Here is a 26137-nt window from a genome sequence, read left to right on the forward strand (position 1 = left end):
ATTTTATTGGGCTGTCATGGCGTCCTCATCTAAATCTTCATCTCACTGCTCTGCTATCAATTGTTCTAATCGTAAATCTAAACGACCAGACCTGTCATTCTTTAGGTTCCCCAATAAAAAAGAAAGGTTAGAAAATATTATTATTATTATTTTTAGTCGATATTCTGTCGTGAAAATGTTATTTTCTGTTCTCCCATCAACGGCCATTGTGAAACTAGGTTTGTCGGTACATTAGAAAGTTAGTAGACTTATTTTTAATAGATCTTTACTTACCACTATAATAAAGACAATTTTAACACTTACGTTTTTGGGTTTGTTCTTGTAAGGGATTGGTCTCCAAAATATGGCCCGCGGGACACATTAGGCCCAGTGACCACGAGATTTTTCGAGCTCAGATTCAAGTCCGAGAACGCGGCGGCTGTTACCCGTTATAGCCCTCGAATTGTCGAGACATCACAAGCAAAGATCACAAGCCCGCCGTGAAGAAGGGTGCAATCAAAGATTATACAACTCTGCTCTATCATCTTTGGGTGCAATGGTGGGCCGGGGGGTTCGGCGGCGGCGGTTGCAATCAAAGATACTAGAGGAGCTCTGCTCTATAATCTTTGGTCGGAATGGGACGGCTGAACGTTATAACATGCTATCGTTCCACCCTCCCTCTCCCCCTTCTCCCTCTCCCCCCTTCTCCCTCTCCCCCTTCTCCCCTTCTCCCTCTCCATCCCTCTCCCCTCTCGATCCCTCTCCCTTCTCTCGATCCCTCTCTCCCCGCGTGTCGCTTAAAGAAATGGCGGCCGTGACGTTCCGTCACCTACTACACGTCAGTCCATTGGATTTCGGAGGAGTGGTCTATCTTGCTCTGCTATAAGATCTTTGGTCAGGACCCTTCTTCGGCAAGAGTTTGTAGAAAGGTCCTGATAAGAAACATTGCCTATTGACTTCCTCCAAAGATGCTGTCTGACACGCTGAGTTTCTCCAGCACTTTGTACTTTGTCCAAGCAAAAAATTCTTGGCTCCCCTGGATTTTCCTTCCAGAAGATTAAACCCATCCAATAATCCTGCCAGTTGACAACCTGACATTACCTTTAGAAAGACTGTTTTAACTTTGCCACAGTCTTTGCCTGTTTCTTCATCCACGATTGAGTACAGGATATCTTTGGATGGAATTCGAGCATATGCTATCCTCTTGTTGTTGCTCATCATCCAGATGAAAATTTCGGGAATGCTGTGTTGGGGCTGCAATAGAAATGTGAAATATTAGAAACTGCAGGAAGCTATTCAATTTTTCAATGTTCTCTCGACTCTGAATCAGTTCCTGTGGACTGGAGGGTAGCCAATGTAACTCCACTTTTTTAAGAAAGGAGGGAGAGAGAAAATGGGGAATTATAGACCAGTTAGCCTTACATCGGTAGTGGGGAAGATGCTGGAGTCAATTATTAACGATGTTATAGCAACGCATTTAGAAAGCAGTGGGATCAGTCAAAGTCAGCATGGATCTATCAAGGGGAAATTATACTTTTTTTTTTCTACTTACATTTTTATTGATTTTTCACAGAGATATATACAAACAGTGCAACACCATCACCATAAATAAAACAAAATAAGAAAAACACCGATAGGGAAAAAAAAAGTAAATATATTTAAAAAATGGAATAAGTCCATGTGGCTCACTTCCCAATTTAAAAAAAAACATTACATTGATTCGTTATCTGGAGATATTTCAATATTCACACAAACATGCCATCTAGTTCTATATAACACAATCTTCCCATATCTAGCTCGGCATTTATCTAGTGGTGTCATGGCTCAAATAAACAGTCCATTTTCCCCAGATCTTCTCAAATGAATTCTCCTTGACTCTCAAGGAATATGTCAGTTTCTCCATAGTAAAGATGTCTCGCACAATTTCTAACCACTGTTCCTGTTTTGGACTTTTTTCATTAAGCCACTGCCTGGTAATGGCCTTCTTACTTGCTGCAAGCAAAACTTTAATCAAATATGTATCTTCTATCTTTACTATATCTTTAATGTGCCCCAGATACATCACAGGGCAGGATATTTTTAACAACTGCGTTAACATTTTCCCAATATGGCCTTATCTTTACACAGTTCCAGAAATTATGGGGAAATTATGCTTGACTAATATTTTGGAATGTTTTTAGGATGTAACAAGTAGAATGGATAAGGGAGAGCCAGTGGATGTGGTGTATCTAGATTTTCAAAAAGACTTTGACAAAGTCCCACACAAGATATTAGTGTGCAAAATTAGAGCACGGTATTGGGGGTAGGGTATTGACATGGATAGAGAACTGGTTGGTAGACAGGAAGCAAGGAGTAGGAATTAACGGGGCCTTTTCAGCATGACAGGTGACTAGTGGGGTGCCACAAGGCTCGGTGCTGGGACCCCAGTTGTTTTACAATATATATTAACGATTTAGACGAGGGAATTAAATGTAACATCTCTAAGTTTGCGGAGGACACAAAGCTGGGTGGCAGTGTGAGCTGCGAGGAGGATGCTATGAGGTTGCAGGGTGACTTGGATAGGTTGGGTGAGTGGGCTGAAGCATGGCAGATGCAGTATAATGTGGATAAATCTGAGGTGGCAAGAACAGGAAGGCAGATTATTTTCTGAATGGTGCCATATTAGGAGAAGGGGAGGTGCAACGAGACCTGGGTGTGCTTGTACATCAGTCACTGAAAGTAAGCATGCCGGTACAGCAGGCAGTGATGAAAGCCAATGGCATTTTGGCCTTCATTGCGAGAGGATTTGAGTTTAGGAGCAAGGAGGTTCTACTGCAGTTGTACAGGGCCCTGGTGAGACCGCACCTGGAGTATTGCGTGCAATTTTGGTCTCCTAATTTGGGGAAGGACATTATAGCTAATGAAGGAGTGCAGCGTAGGTTCACCAGGTTAATTTCTGGGATGGCGTGACTGACGTATGATGAAAGAATCAGTTGACTGGGATTGTATTTGCTTGAATTTTGAAGGATGAGAGGATGTCTTATAGAAACATATAAAATTCTTAGAGGATTGGACAGGGGAGATGCAGGAAAAATTTTCCCGATGTTGGGGGTGTCCAGAACTAGGGGTCACAGTTTAAGAATAAGGGATTGGGCATTTAGGACTGAGATGAGGAAAAACTTTTTCACCCAGAGAGTTGTGAATCTGTGGAATTCTCTGCCACAGAAGGCAGTGGAGGTCAACTCACTGGATGTTTTCAAGAGAGTTAGATTTAGCTCTTAGGGCTAAGGGAATCAATGGATATGGGGAGAAAGCTAGAACGGGGTACTGATTTTGGATGATCAGCCATGATCATATTGAATGGCAGCGCTGGCTCGAATGGCCTACTCCTGCACCTATTTTCTATGTTTCTATGCTATTCTATCACCAGAGATACAAGAACAATTGAAGAACTTTAAAAACTTTTTGAAGATATCAGTCAAAGAGAGAATTGAATGTTTGAAGAATATTAGAAATTAGCAGGATACGAGTATGCAAAGTAATTAGAGTGGATACTGGAAATGTGAAATAAAATAAAATAAACAGAGCACAGGCAGCATCCAAATTTCCTGATGCTACCTGAAGCATTTTGTTTTTCTCTCCGATGATGCTGTCTAGCTCACTGAGTATTTCTATCATCTTCTGCCATGTTTATCCTGTGCATAAATGTATTGCTCACATCTTGAACTGACTGAAAATAAGCAAAGAATTCTTAAAATAGATCAGAGGACACATATAGGTTCACCATGAAAAGCCTGCTAGACGTATCTGGAGAACCTTATGTCAAAGCAAAGCACTAGGAGACTGAACAGATTTTTGCAGATGTTTATCATTTCTTTTTATTTGCCATTATTAAATATATGATATGATGTATGTAACTTAAACAATATTGGATGTGTACCCCTTTAAAGATGGCTTTGTGCAGTCAAATGCACTTTGTGTATGTTGCAATAATATATCATGGAACTTACGTGCTTGTCACTGGAAACAGAACTTACTGTACAATGAAAAATATTTTTTTCTCTCTGACTCTGCATGTTCTTTTGTTTAACAAAGTATTTAGTTCATTTAACTTATCAGGTGTCCTTCAGTATCTTAATCAGTGACACTGTTAAAGATTGTAATATAATACAGAGGGTATCAGAGGCTCTTAAATCAGATTAGTAAACAAACAAATTGAGTCACTGAATCACACAGGATGCAAGAAAACATATTCACTTCTTGGCCTGTGCTGAGTCATTGTATATTCACTGAGGCAGTTGCAAGGAGCTTAAAGGGCCTGTCGCACTTAAGCGATTTTTCAGCGGACTGGCGGCGACTGTCAAGTTCCCGGCTGTCGCCTGAAAAACCGGGAACTGGAATGGCAACTGTCAGAGTGGAACACACACACACGCACGCACGCACATCGGAAAGGCAGGGGCCAGGGAAAGCGGGGGAGCGCTGTCTGAAATTCACACGGTGCAAAGCCAAGGTGATACAGACACACACCACGATGAACAGGAAGGTTAAGACACTTTTAAGAAGCCAGACAACTTTTTAATAAGCCAGAGATACACAGCTGTGAAGTTTGGCGGGCATTTAACTTTACCGGTCGGTTATCCTTGGTTCTGAAAACTCATGCTTACGTTTTTTCCCCCAATGAGCCAATGAAAATGCCCGGTCAGCAAAGGCGATTAACTAAAACTACCTACGATTACCCATAACTACATGGCGACCTCACTACAACTGCACCCACGACAACAGGATTGTCGATTTTCTCCATGGCGACCACATTTTTTCAACATGTTGAATAATTTGCGGCGACCATACTGAGGCTGCGACTAATTCCCAGAATGCGGGAACTCCTCGCGACCATGAAGGAGACTCACCAGAGACCACCAGCGAACGTGTGACGACCATGTGCCGATCATGTGGCGAGCGCAGAGTCTCCTGCACTCGCCTAAAAAGTCGCCTAAGTGGGACAGGCCCTTTAAAATGCAGAAACAAGGAACTGCAGATGCTGGTTTACCAAGGAAAGACACAGATTGCTGTAGTAACTCAGCGGGAACACACGTTGGTGATATTGTGCCAGGGTTTTGAAACAATGGTAGAAATATTTGGTATTTACATAACCTTAGGATATCTTAATTGGTAACTGTAATGAGCTCCAATAACTAATACAATAGCTCACGCATACAAATTGTCAGCTATTTGTATGAGGCACTTGGAATGGCAGTCATGTAGTGTGTGTGTGTTTGTGTGAAAGAGACACAAAGTGAATGAGAGAGAGAGAGAGAGAGAGAGAGAGAGAAAGAGAGAGAGAGAGTGTGTGAGAGAGAGTGTGAGTGAGAGTGTGGGAGTGTGAGTGAGGGTGAGAGAGAGTGTGAGTGAAAGAGAGTGTGTGAGTGTGAGTAAGAGAGTGTGAGTGTGGGAGAGAGAGTGAGAGAGAGTGAGAGAAAGTGTGTGAGTGAATATGAGAGTGAGAGGAAGTGTGAGGCCAAGTAAGTGTGAGTGAAAGTGAGAGAGGAAAGGGAGAAAGTGAAAGAAAACTATTAGCATTAATTAAGCAAAATATAAAAGTTAACCATACTTATTTTCTACTTTATTCGTGAGCATAACCATGAAGAAAATATGAATTCAATATTAGATTCTGCTGTACTGAACTCAGCAAAATTGAATATGTTTCTTACTTTCTGTATCCAGATGAATCTCTTACCTCATCAGCTATAAAGCGGAGTTTATGCAGAAAGCTCTGAACCTGCTTCATTTTGTCCTTGAATGTGTTTTTCTTCACCTGGGATCGGATTGTCTTTGCTTGTTGTGCCATGTTCTCCTGGAATCAGACACATTTGCTTGTATTCAGTGTAAAGATTACAATCAGACCTTCTGTATGTTTTGTCTTTAAAAAGAGGATCTACGCTTTCAGCATTGCCTATTGCATTTTATTTTGAATAGCAATAACCACTAGGTTTGTGGAATTAGTATTGGTCATTGACAGCTATCATCTATCAAAGCAGTACAGCAAGTTATTTCTCGTCATCCATGGTATCTTTCAAACAATTTTCCCTGCGCTGAATGATTTTGAAAATGTCAGGCAAATGTCTCTCGCGGGAGCAAAAATCTAAGCAGTGCAGCCACTTGACCCTTTGCTGTGTATTGTGAGGTTTAATTAAAATGGGAGTCACAACTCTAAATTATCTTAAATTGAAATGCTACAGGAGTTCCAAGAGCTATGAAGAGTAAGTGTTACATGAAAAATTAATTAACTAGGAAATTAGAATTTTTTCTGCCTTCTGAATCTTCAGATCCTTCTCCTAAGATTGACTGTGAGAACATAGCAGGAGAAAGGGGATATAGCCTTACGAGCCATCCCTGTGCTTCATAGCTGATCCTCAGTGTCAACCCTGCTAATCTATGCATCCTTCAATCCTCTTGCAGACCAAATACCTTTTAAATCTCTGTCTTAATTTTATTTCATCATTTGAACATAAGAAGTGCTGTGATATTCTGAAAATTCACAACTTTGAGTAAAGACATTTCCTCTCATCCACTGTTAAACTTCAACAACTTCACCCGAGACTATGCCCCCCAATTCTAGACCAGTGTAGAACAGAATAATAGGTCTAACGTTATAAATTATTGAATTCTGCACAAACTAGAATGCCACAATGAAGATCTAAAGCAATATTTGCATGAGCACCTAAGTCCGTGGTTTATCAGCAATGTTTCTTAATGTTAATCATCTGTAAGAGCCAGGGAAAGTTTCATTTACCATCTCCCTTATGGAGGCCTTCAGTCTCTCTCTGTCCAGCTTTGTCCTTCCTAGTGCATTTTGGTCCTTCATTCCCAGTGACACAAAACGGCTGTTGGGAGAATGCGGAGGCAATAGATCAAATACAAAGTGGATGTCTTCAAAAAGTATTTTGCATATGAAATAGAAGAACATCTCAATTATCCCATGTGATCCAAGACAATCATTTCATTCTCAATTTCAAAATCTGTAAATGTTACCATTAGTAGACACAAAAAGCTGGAGTAACACAGTGGGAACAGGCAGCAACTTTGGAGAGAAGGAAAGGGTGACGTTTCGGGTTGAGACCCTTCTTCAGATCATTATACGGTTTCGGAATATATGAAAACACCTTTCAATCAATATTTTGTTTGGAGTACAGAGGCTGTATCATATTCAAGAATGCCTCAACATTTTAAGCAATTAGTAAAATGAGTATTTAATTTGCTTTTGGTGGCACTTGTGGAGAAAGAAATGTTGGCTAAATGCTAGGGAGAATTGCTTCTTTCCTTTCTAAAAGTGTTATGCTCTCTGTAATATTCACCTGGTGCAGGACGACCAGACTTAGGTGCCACAGCTGTAACAACAGAGAATTGTGAGTCTGTGGAATTCTCTGCCTCAGAGGGCGGTTCTCTAGATACTTTCGCGAGAGAGGTAGATAGGGCTTTTAAAGATAGCGGAGTTAGGGGATATGGGGAGAAGGCAGGAACGGGGTACTGATTGGGGATGATCAGCCATGATCACATTGAATGGCGAATGGCCTTCTCCTGCACCTATTGTCTACTAACTTTGTGCCAAACACACATTTTATGTCCCAGAGAAAAGAGCATTACTAAATGCATCTGACTGACTGTGCATTTAACATGATGGAGCAGGGCTCAAAATAAATAGTTAATGCTTGAAAAATACACAGTTGGTACATAAAGCAGTGGAGTCAAAACTAAAACGTTAAATTGAAAAGAAAAGCTTAAAATTTGGTATGTCCTTAAGATAGTCACTGAGGTTTTCAGCATGAATCTGTTGAATCATACTCAACATGAAGATATTAGCCGGTCGCACTTTAATTAAATAAATAATTAATTAGTATTGATAGACTTGGTCCAACAGATTAATGCAGCATTACCAGCATTTTACAGCGGGGTGATCAGTATCTGCATTTATACGCACTTGCATCCGTTGCTTAGCTCCTCCAGGACGCCTCGGAGGCGTCGCTCTGGGTGTGGTTTTTCTGTCTTCATGATCTCCTGAACATCGTTTAAACCTTCTTCCTATTGTCAAACGTTGGACGATGTTACACAACCACAAGACTGAAGAAAACAAATCACATTTTCCCGCCTCCTTAAAACTCTGTTGGGTCGCCATTCCCACTCTTCCTTGAAACACGTGAAGGCCTCCTTTCCACGCCCGCTTGTAACTTACCAGACTTGCTTGACAATTTATTATGCTCTTTAAAAATGTGTTGGACAGGGGAGATGTGTTGAAAATGTGTTGGAGCACTAATTGGAAAAACATCCAACAGTCAAATAATCTGCCAGTGTGGCTCTATCTGGCTTTCTCTTGTGTCACATTAGCAGTTTGACTTTAATACAGTTCACATACTGGAAGTCAATTTGTATCTTTTAAATGTCTTACTAACATTTCTTTGCTTTATTTCCCACCGTTAATGTGAAAATTATGATTTTGTGTATGTCTTTCTTCATCCGGTCCCCTGGGGATATGTGAGGACACTGCAGGATGACATGTTGCTCAAGAATCTGGAGATACTGCAGCTAAAATTAACAACTTGAAAACCAAGGAATCCAAAGCACAAATTTTAGTCTTAATATTGAGTGGTTGCACAATTGGGGCATCAACATGTCAAAGTTCTAAGATTGCAGGTGGTACCTGCCTTCTCTCCATACCCCCTGATCCATTTAGCCACAAGGGCCACATCTAACTCCCTCTTAAATATAGCCAATGAACTGACCTCAACTACATACTGTGGCAGAGAATTCCAGAGATTCACCACTCTCTGTGTGAAAAATGTTTTTCTCATCTCAGTTCTAAAAGATTTCCCCTTTATCCTTAAACTGTGACCCCTCTCCTTAATCCTTAATCCTTTATCCTTAAACTGTGATCCATCTCAGTCCTTAATGGCCTACCCCTTATTCTTAACCTGTGACCCTTGGTTCTGGACTCCCCCAACATCGGGAACATTTTTCCTGCATCTAGCCTGTCCAATCCTTTAAGAATTTTATATGTTTCTATAAGATATCCTCTCATCCTTCTAAATTCCAGTGAATACAAGCCTAGTTGACCCATTCTTTCATCATATGTCAGTCCCGCTATTCCGGGAATTAACCTGGTGAAACTACCCTGCACTCCCTCAATAGCTATAATGTCCTTCCTCAAATTAGGAGACCAAAATTGCACACAATACTCCAGGTGCAGTCTCACCTCAACTCAACTCCTCTTGTTATGAAGGCCAACATGCCATTCGCTTTCTTCAATAGTCACAGCCTGTCAATCTGAAAGGGACCCGTTAATCCCTACTCTTTGTTTCCTGTCTGCCAACCAATTTTTATCCATGTCAGCACTCTACCCCCAATACCATGTGCCCTAATTTTGCCCACTAATCTCCTATGTGGGACCTTATCAAATGCTTTCTGAAAGTCCACGTACACTACATTCACTGGCTCCCCTTTGTCCATTTTCCTTGTTACATCCTCAAAAAATTCCAGAAGATTAGTCAAGCATGATTTCCCCTTCGTAAATACATGCTGACTCAGACCGATCCTGATACTGCTATCCAAATGTGCTGCTATTTCATCTTTTATGATTGACTCCAGTATCAACCCCACCACCAATGTCAGGCTAACTGGTCCATAATTCCCCGTTTTCTCTCTCCCACCTTTATTAAAAAGTGGGATAACATTAGCTACCCTCCAATCCCCAGGAACTGATCTTGAATCTATAGAACATTGGAAAATAATCACCAATGCGTCCAAGATTTCTTAAGTACCCTGGCATGCAGACCATCAGGCCCTGGGGATTTATCAGCCTTCAGTCCCTTCAGTCTACCCAACACCATTTCATGCCTAATGTGGATTTCCTTCAGTTCCTCACCCATCCTAGATCCTCTGGCCACTAGTACATCAGGAAGATTGTTTGTGTCCTCTTTAGTGAAGACGGATCCAAAGTACCTGTTCAACTCATCTGCCATTTCCATGTTCCTCATAATAATTTCACCTTTAACTATTTTTTTCCTCTTCACATACCTAAATAAGCTTTTACTATCCTCCTTTATATTCTTGGCTAGCTTACCTTCCTTCATACCTCATCTTTTCTCCCAGTATTGCCTTTTCAGTTATCTTCCTTGCTCTTTAAACATTACCCAATTCTTTTGCTTCCCACTCATCTTTTCTAACTTGTACTTCTTCTCTTTTATTTTTATACTCTCCCTGACTTCCCTTGTGAGCCACGGTAGCCCCTTACTCCCCTTGGAATCTTTCTTCCTCTTTGGAATGAAGCCTTCCTCCACTGCCTCTCATCACAGCACAGTATTTGTTATGTATTGAGACCAACACTGTGCATAGTACTCCAAGTGCAGCTCACCTGTGTATTGTAACACTGCACCAGAACACCCATACAGTTAAACCCATGCCTCTTGCAAAATGATCTAACATTCCAGTAATATTCCTAATTACTGATAGGACATGGATGCTAACGTGTTGCTTTACACGGACGAGGATCCTCAGATGCCTTTGTAAAAACCTGTCTCTTTACCACCGGGGGCGCCGCATGATGGCTGCCTCACCAACGGTCTGTCTACCTCTTTTTCATTCTTTGTGTTTTTAGTTTGTTGTAAAATGTATGTTTTAGCTTATCTTTAGTTTTTGTATTTGTGGGGGTTGGTGGGGGGGTGGCTGAAACTTTTTAAAATCACTTTCCTTGACGGAGATACGACATTTTCCGTGTCGTATCCCCGTCGGCACTGCGGCCTAACATCATGGAGTTGGCGGCCTCTTGTTTGGGACTTCTAGAGCTCCAAAACCGCGGAGCCTGCGGACTTTAACATTTTGGAGCGGGCGATACCTTTGCCAGAGGTCGGACTTTGGTGCTCCAACCTGCGGGAGCTGCGGACCGTTAAGCTCGCGGTCCCCGGTTAGGGACCGATTTCGGGAAGTCCCAGCCGCAGGAGTTTCGACCATCTCGATGCGGGAGCTTAGTCCACCCCGACATGGGAGCTCGATCGCTGGCTGCGGATGGTTCGACTCCCCCGAGGAAAGGAGGAAAGAAGATAAGACCTTATTGTCTTCCTTTACAATGGGGAATGTGGAGGAGCCGCTGTGGTGGATGTTTATGTCAAATTTTTATGTAGTTGTGTGCCTTGTTGCTATTTTGCTATGACTGTATGGCAAACCAAATTCCTCGTATGTTGAAAAACATACGTGGCTAATAAATTAAGATTACGATTATGATAACATATTGCAGTAATTCTCACTTCACATTAGTTTCTCTTTCATCTTTCCAAACTGGATAAACTCATAATTTCCAATATTCTCCATACACCAGCTTCTTGCCCATGCACTGAATCTATCTATATCCCTTTGCAGGCTCCTGATGTCTTTTTCATGCACTGATAACTCAACTGTCTTTTGTGTCATTAGCAGATTTTACTATGGAGTACCCAAGCCATTGGCATAGCAGAAGCGTTCACGTCACGGGGCTGGATAATAATTTTTTCCCCTTTGCTGTATATAATTTGTGTATTAATGCAATAAAGTATTTGGTTGTAAATAGGTTAATTTGAATGAATTGACAGTTCCAGTAAAAATAATATGCATAATTGTTGGAAAAAAAGAAAACAAATTCATTTAAGGCAGTTTAGAAAAGTCTTGGAAATGATATATCACCTGCAAAACTATATAAAATGCGGGAGGGTTAAGAAGCACAGGATCCAGGACCCTGCCATTGTTCATGTTCATGTAAGAAGAGCAGAAATAGGCCATTCAGCCCATCAAGTCTACTCTGCCATTCAATCATGTCTAATCTATTTATCCCTCTAAACCCCATTCTCCTGCTTTCTCCCCATAACCCCCGACACCCATACTAATCTAGAATCTATCAATCTCCACCTTAAAAATATCCATTGACGTCCTCCACAGCCTTCTGTGGCAAAGAATTCCGCAGATTCACCACCCTCTGACTAAAGAAATTCTTCCTTCAATGTGGAACACACACAGAGGAAAATGTGTTCAGTGTCAGGTCTGCACTTGGCTTACATTGGGGAGACAGGAGTACAAGGGGCCCAGGGAGACGAGGCATCGGCCAGCGTAGATTGGGTGCTATTGAAGGGTTCAGCCTGATGATTAATGAGTGGGGTGATTTGGGTAGGAGATGGTGGAGTGGGGGTGAGAGCTTGTGGAGGAGGAGAGTGTGTGGGCAGTGGCAAAGGCAGAGCTGAAGCATGGGGTGGGTTCGAGAGATGGGCTCCTGATCATGATTTGTTTTTTGAGCCAAGGGAGGACTTACTCAGGGATCTGCACATGTGCACATGGAGGATTTACTCAGGGATGTGCCCTGTAAAGGGCCTGTCCCACTTACGTGTCCTTGGCACGCAAATTACGCGACCTCGTGGTCGCGTTGAGGCGTACGGGCATCTTATGGCCGCACGGGGTCGGTCCCACTTAGAAGCGCGGAGGGGTATGTAGTTGTGCGTGACATCGGCCTGGGGCTCACAGCCATTGTGGTCCGGATCCACCCCCACTTCTACTCCCAGAGCGGGGCCAAGAAAATTGAAGATAGGCACAAAATGCAGGAGTAACTCAGCGGGACCGGCAGCATCTCTGGAGAGAAGCAACGGGTGACGTTGCGGGTCAAAACCCTTCTTTTCAGACTGAAGAAGAGTCTCGACACGAAACATCACCCATTGCTTCTCTCCAGAGATGCTGCTGGGCCCGCTGAGTTACTCCAGCTTTGTGTCCATCTTCAAATGACGTCACGTGCTCCAGACGGCTGTGCGTACGCATGTAATCGCGCCCGACCTTCGCAGGACTATCGCGGCTCAACGCGACCACGAGGTCGCGTAAACTTGTGTGCCAAGGACACGTAAGTGGGACCGGCCCTTAACTAGTCAATTAACTTTGGAAAAAGGTGGCTTCTGTACGAGAGGCCTCCAACTCTATTGCATCGACTCAAATGTGGCAAGTTGCTCCAAAATATGGTTGACAGCCTGCACAATTTCAGCTGCTCTACGTGTTTTAGCTTCCAAACCATGGAGCAAATGGCTGGAAAATTGCAGACTTTATAGAAATTGTTTTTCATCCCTAAACTTTCCTTTACAGTTGGTTTTTCATTAAAATCAAATTAGCAGTGTTCCTTTAAATGTGCTGCACTCTCTTCATATCTAGCATTTCAGCACCCAAATGGACTTTTCACTTCGGTATCATGTGCGAGTGGAAATTCCCAGTTCACAGAGACACCGAGAAAAAATGTTGTAGAAAACTAACCAGTTTGTCTGCCATCTTATCTATAATATTTGCATTGTAGAGTCGCCTTCGCTGGTCTTGCCACCAACTTTTGATATATGTACAAGGTTTCTTTTCAAAGTATGGCAGATGGAAGTAATTTCTGAAATTAAATAGGAACATGTAGATTAGATCAATAGATTTCCCACCATGTTTTCTGGTCTTCCCAATGTTGCTAAGTGATACTCTGTCAGAATATTGCTGAAAAGGATCATCAGTAACACAAAGCTAATACAGCCTTCACTTTTCAGAAATACTAAGCTTTTTTTCGATTATAGTTTATTTTCATACTCCCAACATTAATATTTCACATTAATAATCAGCAATGCATACATTAAATTATTCCTCTATAATATATCATATACTCTCCACATACCAACATACTGTCTTCCTCTTTGAAAGTATCTTAATACAGACTAATGTCATGAAATCTAATTTTTAAGGGAATCACCATGGTTGGCAATATTTTGCAGCCAAATAGTTTAATGCACCAACATTTAAAACACTCTTTCAAGATATGTCTCTTTAAATTTCAGTGCAACCAAAACAATGCAGCAGACATCGGTGACTAACACAGCTACAGTGGGACAATGCTGACTTTGTTCCATAACAAGCATGTCCTCACAACAAACATAAGCATCATAATATTTTAAATTCTCTGAGTGCCAGAATTCTTTCTTGGGAAATAGAGAGAAATTACAGCAACTGTCCAAATTTATTTACAACTTCAAGGGTATATAAGTCTCTCTAGGTTTCAGTACTTGAAAGAATCCTAAGAGAAATCATTACTCAATCATAGTTTGGGTGCTTATCAATTAATTCTCAAACAGTATCATGAAATATATAACAGAAGCTAATGTAATCCGATTTCATGTTCATTAAAAGACCCAAACACACTGAATGGTGGGGTTTAAATGAAACCAATACTTCTAATAGATGAGACAATGAGTATATTGTCCAATAATTATGGAAACCTGGTTAAGAGAGGAGCAGGACTGGTAGCTCAATGTTCCAGGGTGCAGGTGCTTCAGGAGAGACAGGGGTGAGGGCAAAGGAGGAGGGGGGGCTGCGTTATTGGTTAAGGAGGATGTCACGGGCGTGGTGAGAGGTGACATTACAGAGGGTTCATCTACTGAGGCTATATGGGTGGAGCTGAGGAACAAGAAAGGGATGATCACCTTGTTGGGGGTGTACGTGCAAACTCTACACAGATAGCACCGGGGTCCGGATCGAAACCGGGTCTCTGGCACTGTACCACATTAATTACAATAGAATGTTTTTAAAGTAATGGAAAGGATGCCTCTCCTCTTACATGAAGATACCATATTTAGATGCCGTTCAGAAATTCCTGAGTAAACACTCTTAAGATGGGCATTAACAGGATTTCTTTATTTCTGAAAGGAAACCTGGATGTCAGAACATAACTGTGTGCTTCACATCACACAGTCCTCTCAGGAGAACTCAGCTTGGGGGGACTGCCGTGAGGGAGGGGGAGAACAATGGACAATGGAGGACCCGGCGTGGGGCAACCACTGTGAAGGGGTAGGGGGTGCGGGAGGGGGAGAACAAAGGGGGACCTGGCGAGGATACCGTGTATACTTTGTAACTTGGTCAGCGCCTATATGTGGCGACTATTTGCATACCTTGGGTTTGCAAGCAAAGAATGTCACTGTGACTTGTCACATGTGACAATAAAGTATTCATTCATTCATTCATTCATTCATTCATTCATTCATTCATTCATTCATTCTCTGAAAGACAAGCCAAACAAGTTTGATGATGTCTTATCATCATGAGTGGATCACAGACCTGTCAGTAATGACGGGCTTCATAGGTGGAGTGGAGGACACGGAAACAAGATCCCCTTCATCATCTGCTTCATCTTCACTCGAGTTCTGGAGAAGCTCGGACTCCTCCTCATCTCCGTCCCCCCCTCCTTTCTTCCTGCAAATTATTGGCTTGCTTATTCCATCAATTTTGTTTCCATAGTTACCTAGGAAGAAGAGAGATTAAAAATCTTGCTCCTAATGATATTAAGGGAAACATTAGCGTCACAGTTGATCATGAGCAGTTAAGCAAATAGTTATAATGTACTGCAATACTATAGAGTTAGCACTCATTCTATGGTTTCTATAGAGTTAAACAATATGGAATGAGGCCCTTGGAGCTTAATTCACAAAATATTTAATTTAGGGCATTTGTTTTCTCATTATTGAACAATATCTCTATTTCACGTTTATGTGTAACAGATTGGGCTTTTGAGCTCTTACTCACTCACTGCATCAGTTGAACCTATGATTCGTGTTGTATTATTCATCCTTTACAAAACCATGGAATATCAGGGTTAATGTCATTTACTGCAATCTACAATATGTGATATGCAAACTATGGTGAAACTGAGAAGATGCACAGAGTCTCTTACGCAGAGTAGGGGACTCTAGGACCAGAGGACACAGGCTCAAGGTAAAGTAAAGTAAAGTAAAATAAAGTAAAGTAGCCTTTATTGTCATTCAAACCTTTCGGTCTGAACGAAATTTCATTGCCTTGCAGTCATACATATAATAAAAATGACAAAAACACACAATAAACACAAATTTAACATCCACCATAGTGAGTTCACCAGGCACCTCCTCACTGTGATGAAGGCAAAAATCTTAAAGTCCTTGTCTCTTCCCTCCTTGTTCTCCCTCTGCTCCGAGGTGACCTGTATAGGAATCTGAAGGGTGACTTTTTCACACAAAGTGTGGCGGGTGTATGGAACAAGCTGCCAGATAAGGTTGTTGAGGCTGGAACTATCCCAATGTTTAAGAAACAGTTAGACAGATACATGGATAGGACAGTTTGGAGGGATATGGACCAAACGCAGGCAGGTGGGACCATTGTAGCTGGGACATTGTTGGCCGGTGTGGGCAAGTTGGGCCGAAGGGCCTGTTTCCACGCTGTATCACTCTATGCTCTCCCTCTGCCTACCTATTACAATATTTTATTGAGTCATTTTAATCATGAGTTGGCCATGAGCAATTGCATCATTTGTTCTCCAAGGAGCACCAAAGTAGTACATGAGCCTAATTATTCACTCTACACTTACCTATTGTAACTTCAAAACTCACTGGTTTATCTCCAATCCTCCTGTCAAGCATTGTTGCTTCCAAAAAGGCACCAAAGAGGAAAAACTCCTCGGTTTTTCCTGTAGCAGTCTATGATTAAAAATGGAAACATACTAATACAGCATTGTACTAATTTCAGAAACTAATTGGTTAATAATATGACAAGTATAGCAGGATGACACAGCTCTCAACTTCACTGATAATAATACTTACATCAGATAACTGTTGAATTGATTCAACTTGAACATCAGTGGAGCTCATTATTTCTGTCGAGCTTGTGTCTAAGATTTCCATACCAATACTGATAAGTAGTCGAGCTCTGAAGGAAACACCCTCACCCAGACCTTCATTTAAATCCTGATGTTCATCCATTAAAGTGTAGTTGCGTGTGGACCCATACATATTCACCCAGGTAGGACCAAAAGTGGGTAGAAATCCTATAAAAAGGAGATGACAAGAATTGCACTTGAGATTTCTAATGAAGGAGATGGAAAAAATCCTCAAATTGTGTCGGAGCAAATTAAGCAAATCTTCACAGGAAATTAGCATTTCCTTACCTTTGTCTCCATCATTTGCAATCTTCCTCAGGTCGACAAAATGGCTCCCTATAGCAACCTCATTCACTTTGTCTGAATCACGGATTTGGATTTTAATTCGCGTGCATAAGGGTGGAAACATTTCAGTAAATATGATTTGTTCATTCCATGACGGTTCATAAGTGTTCTTTTGGACAGAGGTCTTTCCCTAATAAGAAAGTAGAAGACTGGTTATAAGCAGTTCAGGGTTATGAAGGTTAAGTAGGTAAAATGATTATTGTTAAGGAGATGCAGATGCTGAAACCATGAGCAAAAAATAGACTGTTTGAGGAACTCAGCGGGTCAATGTGAAGAACCAAGTCAAGTCAAGTCAAGTCAAGTTTATTTGTCACATACACATACGAGATGTGCAGTGAAATGAAAGTGGCAATGCTCGCGGACTTTTGTGCAAAAGACAAACAACCAAACAACCAAACAAACTATAAACACAATCATAACACACATATTCTTTTACATAATAAATAATGGAAGGAAAAACGTTCAGTAGAGTTAGTCCCTGGTGAGATAGGCGTTTACAGTCCGAATGGCCTCTGGGAAGAAACTCCTTTTCAACCTCTCCGTTCTCACCGCATGGCAACGGAGGCGTTTGCCTGACCGTAGCAGCTGGAACAGTCCGTTGCAGGGGTGGAAGGGGTCTCTCATGATATTGTTGGCTCTGGAGTTGCACCTCCTGATGTATAGTTCCTGCAGAGGGGCAAGTGAAGTTCCCATAGTGCGTTCGGCCGAACGCACTACTCTCTGCAGAGCCTTCTTGTCCTTGGCAGAGCAATTCCCAAACCAGATGGTACTGTTCCCGGACAAGATGCTTTCCACCGCCGCTGCGTAGAAGCACTGGAGGAACCTCGGAGACACTCTGAATTTCCTCAATTGCCCGAGGTGGTAAAGGCGCTGCCTTGTCTTACTCACGAGTGCTGAGGCGTGTGATGCCCATGTCATATCCTCGGAGATGTGGACTCCCAGATATTTAAAACAGTTCACCCTATCCACAGGATCCCCATTTATCCTCAATGGAGTGTACGTCCTCGGATGATGTGCCCTCCTAAAGTCCATGATCAGCTCCTTCGTTTTTTTGATGTTCAAGAGGAGGCTGTTATCCTGGCACCAGAGTGCTTGACCAGCCATCTCCTCCCGGTAGGCCTTCTCGTCGTTGTCTGAGATCAGGCCCAGCATAAACGTTGTCTGTCTGCTTCCTATATCAGACACTGCCAAAGCTGCTGAGTTCCTCCAACAGTCTGATTATTGTTATGGGTTTGTGGCACGAGGAAGAACTGAAAGGTGGTTAATATTTAAGACCAGGCTGACATATGTTAAATGACCCATCTTAACTTTAAAGAAGATCAAAGTAAACTGAGTTTAGAAACCATGTCTCAGTAAATAACATTTGACAAGTCTCTGATATCATTACAGTTTTTTGAAAGAGATGGAATATTCGTTGTTTGGGATTAAATCTCTCCCCAGTCATGAGAAGTCATGTATCTATACACAGTAAATGAATCGATTGTAATCATGTATTGTGTTTCTGCTAACTGGTTAGCATGCAACAAAAAGCTTTTCACGGTACCTCTTTACACATGACAATAAATTAAACTAAACTGAATTGAGAATCTCATTGGGATTGTTGTTAATTCAGGATTTCACCATGCAAGGAAACAATATTGTCTTCAGTTTACACTATGTAAATTTATCGGTAAATAGATAAAATAAATTGAGATTAAGAAACTCATCGATATTTTAAGGACTTAACAAGTTTTAGAATACATCTAAATATACATATATAAACTCTGACCAAAGAAACGATCCATCTGACACAAAGAATAGCCAAGATTAAAAATCTATAATAACCAAAAGTGAGCAACAGAGCAGGAATTTACATTGAAGGTTCAGAAACAATGTTACTAAAGCCCCTGTCCCACTTTCACAACCTAATTCACGACCTCTGCCGAGTTTGTCCTTGACTCATACTCGCAGCATGGTCGCCACAAGGTCGTAGGTAGGTCATAGTAGATCGTGATGCTAGTCGTAGGTACTCGTGGCATCAAGTAGGTTGCGCCGTTTTTTCTAGCCTGATAAAAAATGTCCACGAATAAAAAAAAAGGTCGGCATGGAAAAAATCTATACTTTTTACTCGTAGGTCGGTCGTAGGTAGGTCGTAGGTTGGTCTTAATAGGTTGTGATGCCAGTGATGCAGCACAGCGGGAGGGCACAACCCTAAAAAAAAGGCCATGCAGGTGTTGCCCACACAAGAGGAGGAGTGGCAGGAGGTGATGCCACAGGAGGTGAGAGTGCAGGAGGAGGTAGCCCTGCATGATAGGCCCCTGGAGGAGGAGACCAGGGTGGTAGTATATGTCCCCACCACCACCCCATCCTTCACTGCCTCATTTGAAGTAGCAAAGCAGCCCATTCTCCTGGGTCTGATGCAGCATCAGAGGCAGATGCCCCATTGGTGGTGAGGGAGGGCTGGGGGAAGGTTATGCCCTACACCTTCACCAGGCAGCAGGAGGGGGACCTTGAGGAATGGTTCCAGCAGAATGCCATCCTGTACAAAAAGGAAAATGAGGGGGAAAGGGACAGGGACAAGAACGGCATGCTTGCCATCCACTGCCCCACATGTGTGCTTAAAGTTCCATCTTTTGTCAAAGCCCAGTGCCACTCTCTTCCAGTCATCTGGTGTATGGGACAGTCCATCACATCATCTCCATTCATCCATTGACCTGTTCTTGTGCTTCCTCTTCACCCTTGCTCTTCCCCTTCTGCCTTTCTTAAAAGGCTGCTGAAGCAAAAGGGCTACTGCAAACAGCAGTAAAACGTATATGGTTGAAGCCAGTCTTCTTCGAAGGAGGTCGAAGGAGGTCTTCTTCATAGTCGTGGGAGGTCTTCAACATAGTCGTAGGAGGTTGTAGACATAGTCGTGGAAGGTCGTAGGCCGTACAAATAGTTGTGGAAGGTCGTAGGAGGTCGTAGGTTACCGCGTCCTTAATTTCTTTAGGTCGTTTAAGGTCGTCAGAGGTCGTGAATTAGGTCGTGAAAGTGGGACAGGGGCTTAAGAGTCAGGCAGCATGGAAACAGATCCTTCAGCCCAACTTATCCATTTTGACCATTGCTTAACCAACCTAGTCTTATTTGCCCACATCCCTCCAAACATAACCTACTCTTATACCTGTCTAATTTTTTTTAATATCATAATTTTACCTGCATCAACCACCTCCTCTGGAAGATCATTCCCTATATTTACCTCTATGTGAAAACATTTATGCCTGCAGTCCTATGTAAATCTTACCTATCACAACTCAAACCTATGCCCTCTAGTTTTATACTCAGCTACCCAGGGGGAAATAATGTGGCTGTCACCTTATCTAGGCCCCTCGTGATTTTATAAACCTCTATAACATGCACCTCTCAGTCTCCTAGGTCCAAGGTAAAATGACCTTCTCTCCTCTCATAACTCCAATTTTCCAGACCTGGTAACATTATCAAAAGTATTTTCTGAACCCTTTCCAGTTTAATAAAATAGTTTCTATAGCAGGGCAACCAGAACTGTCTCGACCCGAAACGTCACCCATTCTTTCTCTCCAGAGATGTTGCCTGTCCCGCTGAGTTACTCCAGCATTTTGTGTCTATCTTCGGTATTACTCCAAATGTGGCTACACCAACATCGTGCACAGCTGTAACACGACATTCCAACTACGGTGCTCAATAGCCTGACTGACCATCTTATAGTTGAATATAATGTATACATTTTGTGAAATTTATGGCTATTAATTCAGCACACTGCACATTACTCATTTGTCTTTTATACCTTTTGTCCTGCAAATAACACTTGAACGAAGGGATCAACTAAGTCTTTGTTTTCTCCAATGAGTGCCTTTTTCATATTAGCCATAATGCTGGTATTCATCTTCGGCAGTCCTTCTGCTTTGTAGATCTTGATATAATAACGAGCCCACTGCCTCTCTGAGGGCACTCCTTCAGGAAGCAACAAGTTCCTATTGATAAACCATAATTGAATGATAAAGCTACAAACTATCCAGGGTTAATCGTGGCATGACAATTAGATTTTGGCTTCATTGTTATAACTAGATATTAAAAATAATAGTTTGTGTGTGTTATTACACTTGAAGTCCAAAATTATATCCTGTTAATGAAATCCCAGTTTGTTCCATACTAAAGGCAGATTGTGATTTTTGAGGGCAATGTACTGGCAAAAATATAATTTGGGAATGAAACAAAATCACAATCCATTTCATGACATTAAGGTCACTTATGAAAGGCACAATGATGCACTACAATGCCATTTATTGTTATTACATCATGTGTTTAAAGTTAAATTAAAACCAGAAATATTGGACAATTTTTCTAAAGGTTGCATGACATTAAAATTTACTGAAGCAGAAAAATAGTATCTGTTTGCAAAAATCAACTTCAATCTGACATTTAACATTAAAATGGCCATCAGACAGTAATTGTGAGTAATTTCATATTACATAGACCAGAACAGCACAGCATCAGCCCTTCGGCCCACCATGTCCATACCGAAGGTACACAAAAATGCTGGAGAAACTCAGCGGGTGCAGCAGCATCTATGGAGCGAAGGAAATAGGCAATGTTTCAGGCCGAAACCCTTCTTCAGACTTCCGTACCGAACATGATGTCAAGCTAAATTAATATCCTGTCTGCATGTGGTCCATATCTTTCCATACCTCGCATATTCATGTGCCTATCCAAATGTCTCTTAATTGCTCTTATCGTATCTGCCTCTACGACTGCCCCTGGCAGTGCGTTCCAGGCACACACCACTCTCTGCTTAAAGACTTGCCCTGTACATCTCCTTTAAACTTTGCTCCTCTCACCTTAAAGCTATGACCACTAACCTCTGACATTCTCACTCTGGGAAGAAAGATCAGATTGTCTACCCTACCCATGCCTCTCATAATTTTACGTACTTCTATCAGGCCTCCCCTCAACTTCCAACAGACAATGCAAATTTGTCCAAACTTTCCTTATCAGTAATAGCCTCAAATCCATGCACCACTCAGGTGAACCTCTTCAGGACCCTCTCCAATGCCTCAAGTTCAAGTTCAAGTGAGTTCAAGTGAGTTTATTGTGTGTCCCTGATAGGACAATGAAATTCTTGCTTTGCTTCAGCACACAGAACATAGTAGGCATTTGCTACAAAACAGATCAGTGTGTCCATATATCCACATCCACCTCCACATCCATCCTAGAATAGGACAACCAGAACTACACACAATATTCCAAAATCCTATAAAGCTGCAACATGAATTCCTGACTCTTATCCTCGACCGATGAAAGCAAGCATACCATACCCCTTCTTTACCACTCTATCCACTTGTGTTGCCATTTTCTGGGACAATAGCTGGTATTCTGCTTCATTAAGGAAAATTCTCCCCATAACTACATTTTACCATGAATATGTACACAATTTCATCTGTATCTAAATCATCCACGTTGCAATATGGCACACAAATACTTCTCAGAAGTCAAAGAAAGAAAGAAATGCAATGTGATCAGACTAAAATTCAAATTTTCTTTGATTCGGGAACGTTCCATAGAAGAATTCATGTGGAGCCTGCGCTCCCTGGCCTTTGAGTATTTCAAAGCATATAGTTTTTTTATCAAAAAGATTTCAAGTCATCTTAAATATAAGCACTGAAAATGTTTCACGTTCTTTACAAAACAATGTCTTACCCTTCTATTTCATCCTCATCATTCTCGTTGGATTTATGTGTCATCTTAATATTATCTCCTTTCCCAACAACAGCTATGTCACACTTCACATAACCTTTCACTCCCGCAGTAATGTCACCAGGGTCACAGAGTATTGCCCATTTATGGTGGAATTGATGCTCTGTGCAACCAAGAAAAATAAAAACACAGGAAAATCGTAAAAATTCAAGATTGAAATTTTGAAAATCTTAATGGATGGATGCTATTTTGAAATCCTTAATGGATGGATGCTATTTAGAAAGAAATAATATTTCTTTCTTTTTTTTAAATAAAAAATTGGTAAGTTAGTTTCATAGCCTAAAGCTAGTGCTATTAGCTTGGAAACAAATAGATCGCCTTGTCGATATGAGTCCAAGTGTTACCAATTTTCTGTAAGAATATGGAGCTCTTTGATACATTGGTAAAATAGCCTTGAGAAAGCAAATTCTTCAAGCCGCTCTGATTGATGATGAGGGATAAGATTCGCAAGTTAAAAAGTCAAGATCAATGTATGCAAGCAGAATGAAGGAATATGGGGAAAGGGTTCGGAAGAAGCTCGTTTGAAGTATCAATACTAATGTAAATCAGTGTGGGCAAAAGGCATGCTTTAGCGTTATAGATTCCACAGATTACCTGGTTGAGAATAGATGGTTCCTATGTCAATCTTGAATGTGCCAACCAATGTCCCACTGCGCAGGAGGTTTTTGGAATGAATCACCTGAAGAATAATTAAATCATTTTGATTAATTTTCTTTGTTTTGGCAAGCATAAAACTTCACTAATGCCTAGTATGTGAAGCGAAAGTGCCAGATCTGCAATTATCTATGACAATAAAAGGAAAATGATATACTAGTTTCAATTTATTTTCAGTGATGTTGGAATATGACGTGATTTTATTGTTTTGAGTGTTTATTCCCTGTATTTCCTCTCAACTCCATTTGAGGATTCTCGATAACAAGCAGGATACAACATACTAATTCAATGTAACCAACACACAGAACAAGATAAGAATACATATGTACTCATCTGCTTTATAGTTTTCTCCTCACCTCTAGCCTCTGTCACCCTGACTATTCTGTACCCCACTTTAAAAACTGCCTAGCGCTGAGAGGTTGCAGCTGATTACAATGCTATATGAAATAACGTGATCTGGTTCATCCATTATTCCCTATCAGTGCAGAACCAAGGTTATTCACTCAATTTATCCCGTAGCTACACGTGTAGTCCTTACGTTACAGAAGAATGTATTTTACAATCTGAAATGGTACATTACAAGAAGGATCAGTACCACAAGGGGGCGGCACAGTGGTGCAACTTGTACAGTCGCTGTGTCACAGTGTCAGAGACCCAGATTAAATCATGACCTCGGTTGCTGTCAGAAGTCAGGCGCTGACAGTATGGAGTTTTTAGGTTCTCCCTGTGACCCCATGGGGTTTCCTCCCACATCCCAAAGACATGCGGGTTGGCAGGTTAATTGCCCGCTGTTAATTGAGCCTTGTGCATAGGTGGAGTTAAGATGCCTTTCCAGTTTGTACTCAGCTGAGGAAAAATGTAGCCTGTCTGTGACAATTTTTCTGACAACACAGCAAATTTTGGAAGGATCTTTCAAAGTAAATGATCATTTTTTCCGTCTCATATGAGCAATGTTTTTTGCCCCCCCCCCCTCCTCACCCCTTGTCCCTCTCCACTGCAGTTAATTCTGCAGGATTTTGGAAAGCCTCATTTATCGTCAAATTCTATTCAAAATAAGCAAGAAGTTGTTATAATATATAAATGTTCTCACCGAGAGCTTGACTATTTTATCGAACATGACATCCGGAGATAGATGAAAGTCAAAGACGAAGTACTAAAGATAAAAAGTGGAGAGCTTTATTAATGATCCAATCAGTATTCACTGAACATAAGCAAGGATATCTGTGAAGTAGAATCAACTTTAACAAAGCATATACAATGATTATGCTGATTCTACATAGGTTAGTTGCCATATAAAGTGGCTAGCAGTAGGTAACTTTAACCCACACATTATAAAGCACCTGCACCTGCATTATCAGTGAAACTAACCTTTATCTAATTTTAGAATTTTTATGCACAAACACACCCACACTCTTCAAGTTTCAGTCAATCTCTATTGTGGCTGTATCTTACAGCCACAATTTGTAGAATAGATTCCCAGTACTTTTCTAGAATTTATTACTATCTCCCCAACATTAAAGCCAGTTCATTAAATAGCTTTAAGACGAGAGGGGCAAACTTTAAGGGATATGTGTGGGACAAGTTTCCCCCCCCCCCCCCATAGAGGATGGTGGGTGCCTGGAACACGCTGCTGGGGGTAGTGGTGGAGACAAATACCACAGTATCATTTACCAGGGTTTTAAATAGGCACATGGATATGCAGAGAATCGCGGCACATGATTGTGGAAGCAGATTAAATTAGTTTATCTTGGCATCATTTTGGCACAGATATTAAAGACTGAACTGCCTATTTCCTGTGGTCTACTGTTCTATGTTCTATATGCTAACATTCTCCTGTACTTCCTTAAATAAAGATCCATTACATTTTGGAGCAAATATTCCTGCCTTCCCGTGGCCCTGGCATCAAATACATATTGTCTTGAAAGACTTGGGGCAGCTGAAAGTTCAATATAATAAACCGTGTTATACCAAGAATGAACTCTACAACAAATTAGCAAAATTGATTAAGACATATCACAGATTCCAATCAGTTAAAACATAATCTATTCCACATGCAGTTCAGCTAAAAAAGGCATATTTGTAGTAAAATTTGAATTACGTCTGAGACAAAACCATCAGAATGTTATTTCTATATTTGATTCACCAAATTTTTATGGTGATTTTACATATTTGATTATCAATGATATTACAATAAAGGCAAAGACAAATATTGGGATTTGATGTGTCCCCCCCCCCCCCCCAGATAGACAAAGTAACAATTACACAAAGGAAGTAACACATTACTAAAGCCTATCCTTTTAACTTGTTAGACACAATTGTGAAGAGTTGCATTAATTGACACATTATATGCAGTGATCTGACAATGGAATTATTTATTGGATGGAATTTGTTTGAAGTGACACCCAGCTGTTGGGAAGATGTTGTTACGATGATAAGGGCAGAGAAGACTAATGAGGAAGGTAGACAAAAATGCTGGATAAACTCAACGGGTGAGGCAGCATCTATGGAGCAAAGGAATGGGTGACGTTTCGGGGTCGAGACCCTTCTTCAGACTGATGAGGGGATGGGGGGGGGGGGGGGGGGGGGAAGAAGAAAGGAAGAGGTAGAGACAGTGGGCTGTGGGAGAACTGGGAAGCAGAGGGGAAAGAGGAGAAAGCAAGGACTACCTGAAATTAGAGAAGTCAATGTTCATACCGCTGGGGTGTAAACTACCCAAGCGAAATATGAGGTGCTGCGCCTCCA

The 26137-nt window shown here is 41.4% G+C and overlaps 1 protein-coding gene across 5 annotated transcripts in view; it reads right to left on the bottom strand.

The window, feature by feature from the left end:
• Nucleotides 1-26137, bottom strand: part of otof (otoferlin) — a 313157-nt gene that overhangs the window by 58728 nt on the left and 228292 nt on the right. For all 5 annotated transcript variants that reach the window (XM_033021479.1, XM_033021476.1, XM_033021478.1 and 2 more), the window contains 13 exons: nt 24486-24548; nt 23336-23420; nt 22685-22844; nt 20775-20961; nt 16940-17126; nt 16596-16819; nt 16364-16472; nt 15085-15268; nt 13258-13378; nt 7934-8034; nt 6749-6839; nt 5693-5809; nt 1081-1233 (listed from right to left, as the gene is read on the bottom strand). In XM_033021479.1, the coding sequence (XP_032877370.1) occupies nt 1081-1233; nt 5693-5809; nt 6749-6839; nt 7934-8034; nt 13258-13378; nt 15085-15268; nt 16364-16472; nt 16596-16819; nt 16940-17126; nt 20775-20961; nt 22685-22844; nt 23336-23420; nt 24486-24548 (1782 nt within the window). The remainder of the gene's footprint in view (nt 1-1080; nt 1234-5692; nt 5810-6748; nt 6840-7933; nt 8035-13257; nt 13379-15084; nt 15269-16363; nt 16473-16595; nt 16820-16939; nt 17127-20774; nt 20962-22684; nt 22845-23335; nt 23421-24485; nt 24549-26137) is intronic.

The sequence above is a fragment of the Amblyraja radiata genome, chromosome 5 (genome assembly GCF_010909765.2).
Source record: "Amblyraja radiata isolate CabotCenter1 chromosome 5, sAmbRad1.1.pri, whole genome shotgun sequence".
NCBI lineage: Eukaryota > Metazoa > Chordata > Chondrichthyes > Rajiformes > Rajidae > Amblyraja > Amblyraja radiata.